Source organism: Pyrus communis, chromosome 3 (assembly GCF_963583255.1).
Source record: "Pyrus communis chromosome 3, drPyrComm1.1, whole genome shotgun sequence".
Lineage (NCBI taxonomy): Eukaryota > Viridiplantae > Streptophyta > Magnoliopsida > Rosales > Rosaceae > Pyrus > Pyrus communis.
The window spans coordinates 499,253-506,717 of NC_084805.1; the positions used below are offsets into that span (position 1 = coordinate 499,253).

The following is a 7,465-nucleotide window of genomic DNA, read 5'->3' on the forward strand; positions in this document are numbered from 1 at the left end:
CCTTGGCTGTTTCCAGTCAGGTATCTTGGCCTGACGCTCGACCTTCACCTTGTTCACTTCCTCAAAGAGCGGTAGGAAAATGGGGTCTTAGGTGAAGTTAAGCACTATTGAAGCTTTCTTTTGTAAGTTTACATCATTTCTTGAAAGTAAGGAAGATCTATCAAGAACATGTGGCCTTTCCTTGGACTTAACATACTGGCTGTCAGAATGTGCTTATTAAAAGTCCCCCAAGTTTCATACGAATTTTTGTTGCCCCAAGGCTTGTCGTTCATTTCCTAGATTGAGGGCATGCCTGGGTTGCGGTAAGGGAACAAATCATTCGATGATCATTGGGCCATTGATCATTGAGCCTAAGTGGATAGGTTTTTGTCGACACCGCCTTAAGAAGTCTCAACAGTAACGGTAAACAACTCTTGACCCTTCCATTTTTTTGGCAAATAGATGTCTTCATTCAATTATCTTGCTTTGATTTGAAATAGCTGGGTTAAGAAAAGTGTCATGTTGATCAATATCTTGGTGAGTAGCTTGCTCCTTATTAGGAATATCCATGTTGAAGACAGGTAACCCCTTGTGTTGGAGGACACCCAGGTTATGGTTGACTTCCACAGAGGCAATGGGCTCGTGTGATTGGGTCTGCCTAGTCTCTTGGAGTATCTCGAAAAGCTTCTCATATTGCTCTTGAATGATCTCATTCTTCATTGCTATCTTGTTGTTTTGAGCCTCCAGCACTTTAACCTTAGTCTGAAGAGCAAACTTCTTATGTTTCTTCCTTCGTTACCTTCCACTAGGCACAAGGGGAATGTCGTTCTGTGTGTTGTGGCTTCCTTCGCTCCCTATGTTAGAGAGGGGTGCCTGATCAAATGAGAGTGTACGAACGATGAAAACCAGCTTGACAAAACTAGAGAGAGTAGGAATAAGTGTCGCTTCCCACAGACAGCGCCAAATGAAATCAATGAATACTATGGAACAATATGAAGTGTCAAGTTTGTGACCTTCGCTCGGTCGCTTCGGTTACCTAATGATGATAATATGTAAATAGATAAAGATAGGGAAGCAAACATAAGATGTACGTGATTTACCCTAAGTCTGGTTACGTCCACGGAGTAGAGGAGTTCTCATTAATAGTGAAGGGTTTACACAAATATATAAGTTTAAGCATAATCATCATTAGTGGGTTATAAAGACTAGTTTAAGTACAATAATGACATTAGGGATTAATTGTAGGAGAATGGTCTTCTTTTATAGTTGAGGAGAGTCTCCAAATTTTGTCTGTGGTCGATGTATGACTCTATGAGTTTTATTCTGACGTTGACATATGTCGTGCCATGATTGGCCTCTTGGGTGGAGGGAAACTCTTGTGCTTCGGCAAGGGTACCTCAACATGAACCTCTCAGTGGGCCCTTGAAAGTATGAAGTTGACTAGTGCTGGATAGTTTTAGGATTGGGCAAGTATGGTACAAACAAGAATTTACAAAAGAAATATAAAAACACAAAAAAATACATTGAAGCCCTGCTCCCTTCTACTTCATCTTCTCCATTTACCATTTCAATTGCAGTTGTAGGTAGGGGTGGTTCGGTATGGGATCCCATACCGAAACCCTTGTCCCGATTCCCAAACCGAAATTTTTGGGAATCCCAAATTCAATACCAATCCCAAACCAAATTTTCGGGAATCCCAATTTTCGGGAATCCCGAAATAATTTCGGGATTTCGGGACAAATCGGGAATCCCGAAATGTTAAGAGTTAGTGTTCCTGTCTTATCACTGCAAAGCACATCCATACCCGCCATTTCCTCAATGGCAGTCCTCCTCTCCTCCTGCACCCTCTCGCCGAGCCTCCACTACCCTCTTTCCATCTTCAACCAAATCCCCAAACCCCAAATCCATCTGTGCAACAAGCTCCTGCGCGAGTTCTCACGATGCACTGAGCCCGATAAGGCCCTTTTGGTGTATGAGAGGATGAGGAGGGAGGATGTGGGGGTGGACAGGTTCAGCATTCCGCCGCTGCTGAAGGCGGTGGCCAGAGCTTCGGCTTTGAGTGAAGGGATGGAGATTCACGGTGTAGCTTGGAAGTTGGGTTTTCATTCGGACCCGTTTGTGGAGACCGGGTTGGTCAGAATGCATGCCGCTTGTGGGAGGATCATGGATGCACGGTTGGTGTTTGATAAAATGTCTCGCAGAGATGTGGTTGCCTGGAGTATTATGATTAACGGGTATGATTTGGTCTGATGTTTTCAGAGTGGCCATTTCGACACTGCATTCCTTTTGTTTGAAGAGATGAAGAACTCTAATGCGGAGCCAGATCCAGATGAGATGATACTTTCTGCCATTCTTTCAGCTTGTGGTCATGCTGGAAAGTTGGCTTATGGGAAAGCAATCCATGACTTCATTCGGTATGGGAATACCGAAAAAATGGAGATGTAATACTGAATCCCATACCGAAAATTTCGGTTTGGTTCGGGATGACATACCGAAATTTTCGGGAATTTTGGTTTGGGATCGGGATTTTTTCGGTTTGGTTTGGGATTTTTGGGATTTTTTTCCAGCCCTAGTTGTAGGTTGAGATAGGGTTCTGAGATTTGGGATCCTATCAGGACTCATCATTGGAGTTCATGTTGTTGATTGGTGAAGATGTTGGGGTGCAATTTTTCAGCAATAGTTGAGTGGTTATGTGGACATGAAAATACAATCTTACCCTGCATTTTAACATACCTTCAACAAAAATCTTGAGATTGACAAAAAAAAAAAAAAAAAAAAAAAAAAAATTGTTTTGGGCTAAAATGACTAACAGTCTTAATAACATGAGTTTAATTTCTAATTTTTTTCACCATAAGGTCATCATGCAAGTACCGTATGACCACGAGAATGATTAACCCAATTTGGCCTTATAAAATAAAGTGAAATAAATTAAAATACTATTTAATATAAAATTAAAATAAACGAATAAAATAAAAAAGAGAGAACAATAACGAAACTGGGAGAAGTACAAGAATGTATTATTCTCAGAATAGTGCTACAGAGACTAAAATTTTAAACTAAATTTTGTAAATCAAATAATGTGATTATTTATAATTAAATTAATATTTAAGTATTGATTAACATGCTTATTTTTTATTGTGACAAATTATTAAGTTCGAAAATTCCTAGCGGTATATTCTCCTTGTTTAACTTGGAGAGTGACAAAGCACAAATTTCTTACGGTATGCAAAACATCTAACTATCGTCACTAACCTGCACATGATGGCAAACCCAACAAGCTGGGAAAAAGGGGATCGATAAGGTTTGTTATACATATATATGTACACTCTCTTTCTCTGCGTTTTTGGCATTTCTGCTTCTCCGGGATCTAGGTGTGTATTTTCCCTTCGATTTATTTTATTTTCAATTGCTTAATTTGACATTAGAAACAACAAGGCTATGCTACTATTTTGCTTCTACGAGTTGCCTAGTCTGTATTTGCTAAAATTTTCGCATAAAACACTGAATTTGTAACGAAATCGCGCAAATTAGCTTCTAGGTATTACTAAAATGGCGTTATGATGTGGAACTTAGTATATAATTTGTGATGTGTTTCCTGGAATGCATTTTTTTTTTCTCATGGCCACCACCTGTATGATGAAAGTCCTTTATGGAGTGCATGATAGAAAACCATCATGGAGTCGGAACAAAATAAATAATAAATAAAAATAAAAGAGTCAGTGCCATTGATCAATTGAATGCTATATTCAACTGTTTTAGTTTAATAGAGTATGGAGTAATTGGAGCTAACGGAATACATGTTGCAAAACCGAGTGCAGTGGCATTCTAGGATTCATACAGCCGACCCATTTAGTGGGATAATGCTTGGTTGTTGTTGTTGTACAGATAGAATAACATGAAAACAAGTATGAACAATGACGACAGTTTTTTTATTTTGTTGGTCTCCTGTTCAATTTGTGGATTGGATTTATGGTGAAGTATCGAAGCTGGGTTCATCCGTGTCATGTCCGTATGGAACTATGGATATGAACTATAGTATATCTGTGATCAGTCTTGCAAGACGTATGCATTAGTGTTTGAGTCTTCGGTTGGATTTATTGTACGTATTTTGAAGAGGTTGTTATGCAGAACATTGTTTTGTTTTTCTAATTCAAAACTTGGAATTTCCCTTTGTATTGGTATTTGGTTGCATCTGGAAATCAGTTTCTTATACGAGTCGGCAGAAGCAACATAGGTAAAAAATTGCTATAATCTTTTGAAGTTCTTCTCAAAAGAAAATTCGGTACCAAACAAAAGAAGACGCAATGGGACCCTCCAGTGCACCAAGGCGGCTTTCTGGGATGCAGAAGCAAGTACTAAGTCTATACAGAGGGTTTCTGAGGGCAGCCCGCACAAAATCTGCTGAAGACCGGCAGCGCATTGAGTCACTTGTATCAATTGAGTTCCGCCGCAATGCAAAGGAAGTAGACCGCAAAAATTTCCTCTACATTGAGTACTTGCTGCGACGTGGTAAGAAACAGCTTGATCAGCTCAGGAGCCCCGATATTGTTGGATTATCAGCTACAAATGTCAGTTTCTCTCAAACGAAGGATCCAACACACTGAAGTAAGAGTTTCATCTGTTCTTATTTATTTGTTGAGCCAAATGTAGGTAATGGAGGAAAAGGAATATTTGGCTGAAAGTTCTTATTGTATGCTAGTTAGAAAACTCCAAATTATGCAATCTGTATCGATTATCTTCCAAATAATGATGAACTTGATTCCTTGTAATCGCCCTAGTTCTGTTGTTTGTGTTGCTTATTATCAATAAATCTTCGTTCTTCGACTTTTGGATTCGTTTATGGTGAAATGGAATTAAAGTGTAAAAAGAATCGGAATATGATTTAGTTATGCAGGACATCCAACTTCGATAGTAAAGATCATACGAAGAGGAGCCCCTGGGGCTAGCTCAAGCGGTGAAGAATAGTAAAGCACGTAATGAGTTAGGTTTAGGTAGATTATAGGTTTTGGTTCCTTCTAATGTAACCGAAAAAAATGAAAAACAACGAATGTGCCTCCCCTTTGCCCCCAGCTTAAATACTGAAGGACGCAAGACCCAGCAAACAAAACTAGGTACCGAAAAAACTAAGCACCAAACATCAACCGTGACAGTAGCAGAGATGAGATGACCAGAAATTGAAGCAAGGAATACTGATTGCATTGCAGCTTCTTTATCTTTATCGCAATTAAGCGCCACCAAATATATGTATGTTGAAGAAATTGCAATTTTTTCATGTGTTGAATTAGAAGGAAACATTGTTAGACTCGTGGGAAATATGACTCAGCTTACCAGGATTGGGATTACAAATGTAAAAGAAAGAGACGAGAGGGACCTGTGTGCCTCAATTCAAAAGATGAAGCTCCTTCACTACTCGTTTTCAGTGGCAAGCGATGAAGAAGTTCTTCAAATAAATGCCCTACGGTCACCTCCTCCCTACCTTCGAATGGTTATTTTATCTTAAACTGCCTCGAGAGACTACGAAAACACTACTTTAGACGACAACATTAATTTGTTAAGAAAATAGATGCAGAACTTTGAATACGGATTCGCTTCAAAATTTGCAAAACCTTAACTTGACTCTGTTTTAGTAATTATTAAAGATGAAAAATGCAACATGATCCCTAATCGGTACCTGTTTCTTGCCCGTTAGCTTGTAAAAGCAAGATGTATTTAGTATAAGATGGCTTCAACTGCAAAATAATATATGTCACCATCTTACGGTAACGAGTTGGTTATCAATATCCACTTTGTAGTGAGTTTTGTTCTGGACACTAATTTGATTATTGCCTGATAGCCAGACTGATGCTCGAGCAATATCATATCGACCACTAAAAGTGAGGATGGTCGTTGACATGGTGCTCACTGCTCAAGCGATTTCTCGTTTGATCGAGGGCCGTATAATTCTCTCATGCTTGCTTATATTTCAAGCAAGTAGAGAACCCATCTGTTTTCCAAATTCAGTAAATGAAAATTATAAACAAGCTGATAATGTTTAACTCATAAAGATGTATTTAATGGAGAAAATCAAGGCAGCACCACGGATGGTGAGTTTGAGTGAGTACTAAAAAGTCCCCTTGAGAGGAAATTAATTTCAGAATATTATTCAAGTTTTACACGAAAAAAAGTAGAAAGATCAAAATTATTTGAAGTGATACATATATTGGGCGTTAAGGAATGCCAAATTTGAAATAAAAGAAGCTCTACATATAGCTCTTACTGTCCCAAAACTTCTGATTGCTATTTCCTCCTATCCAATAATAAATTTACTCTCTGATCTTTACAAGAGACTCTACCGTCGCTGACTAATTACGTCAAAGAAAAATCTACAAGGACATATAACTTTGTTCATAACTACGCACCTCTTCAGACCAGCATATAACTAATTTCAAAGCCCTGCGTGCTTCCCTCCGATTAGCGCATTGCCGCGGATTGCATACTTGTCGAAGATTAGATATAGAATCGAAACTAAAGATGTTCATTCATATATTACTGTGGTGGCCAGTGACTAGACCTTTCCATCAGATGAAGGGAGATTTCTAGTAGCTTCCAAGGCCTTGGAAGAAGATTTTGTCGCCGAGTTCGTGCCTTTGGAGGGAGACGACGCTGGAGTTGGTAGCTTCTTCGGCAGCATCTGATCCCAATTAGGCAACCTTGATGCTTCTGAGAGAACAATGAAGGCAAAAACAAGAGCGAAGAGCAAGCACTTTTGGCTCCAAGAAGTTGACATTTTGTTGAGAATTTGGAATAATACCGTGGAAACTGACAGGCGCTGCTGCTTTAACTTGCAAAGATGGAAGTTGCAGCTTTAGAAGTACTGGTGGCAGCGGACATGTTGAGTAATGTATGGAGACTGCCAACTCGTGTTGCTCGAGGAAAGGGTGGCAATGGCAGACAATGGGGCATTTGATTATTCTAAAATCTGTTTGAAGCAGCTCATGTGGTTGCTCTCTTTGTGTAGAATCTGTTCGAGTGAAAAGGTACATTTTTAGGGATTTTTTTTTTTTTAAATTTTTAAATTTTTTAATTTATTATATCCTTGGACCCTCCTTTGTTGGGTATAAAATTTAATTTTTCCATGTCTGGTAACAAATTCTTGTTGTCAGAGTTGTTCATAGTGGTATAATTAGTAATGCCACTTGTACAATTTGTGACCTAACAATAAAATAAGTTCACCAAACTTTGATTTGCAGAATTTTATGTATGAGAAGCCGAGACGCCTTTGTGAATTTTTCCGACCTTGTAAGGTGGATTGCTGGTGGCAAATGTGGATTGTTGGTGGCAAATGTGGATTGTTGTGGCTTTGCCATCAGCTGATCATCTTTTTACAACAAAAATAACATTTAAGTCTTATCTCATTAAATGAGATCAATACGAGTCCTCTTTTCAAAGAAAAAAAAACCTTTACAAAATTTTATGTGTCCCCATATAATATATCTGCGCCAGTGCA

The 7,465-nt window shown here is 38.8% G+C and overlaps 2 protein-coding genes across 3 annotated transcripts; both read left to right on the plus strand.

Moving 5' to 3' along the window:
- Positions 1–1,797: 1,797 nt before the first annotated feature.
- On the plus strand, positions 1,798–2,424 carry LOC137727497 (pentatricopeptide repeat-containing protein At4g14820-like). The gene is made up of 2 exons (XM_068466348.1): positions 1,798–2,112; positions 2,239–2,424. Exons 1-2 carry the CDS (start codon positions 1,798–1,800, stop codon positions 2,422–2,424), a joined length of 501 nt encoding a protein of 166 aa, XP_068322449.1.
- A 763-nt stretch (positions 2,425–3,187) lies between these two features.
- On the plus strand, positions 3,188–4,803 carry LOC137729968 (succinate dehydrogenase assembly factor 1, mitochondrial). Of its 2 annotated transcripts, none has more exons than XM_068469019.1 (2): positions 3,188–3,280; positions 4,183–4,803. In XM_068469019.1, exon 2 carries the CDS (start codon positions 4,284–4,286, stop codon positions 4,581–4,583), a length of 300 nt encoding a protein of 99 aa, XP_068325120.1. In that variant the 5' UTR covers positions 3,188–3,280; positions 4,183–4,283; the 3' UTR covers positions 4,584–4,803. The 2 variants fall into 2 exon arrangements, with proteins under 2 accessions (XP_068325120.1, XP_068325119.1); XM_068469018.1 differs by having other exon boundaries at positions 3,205–3,350.
- Positions 4,804–7,465: the final 2,662 nt, after the last annotated feature.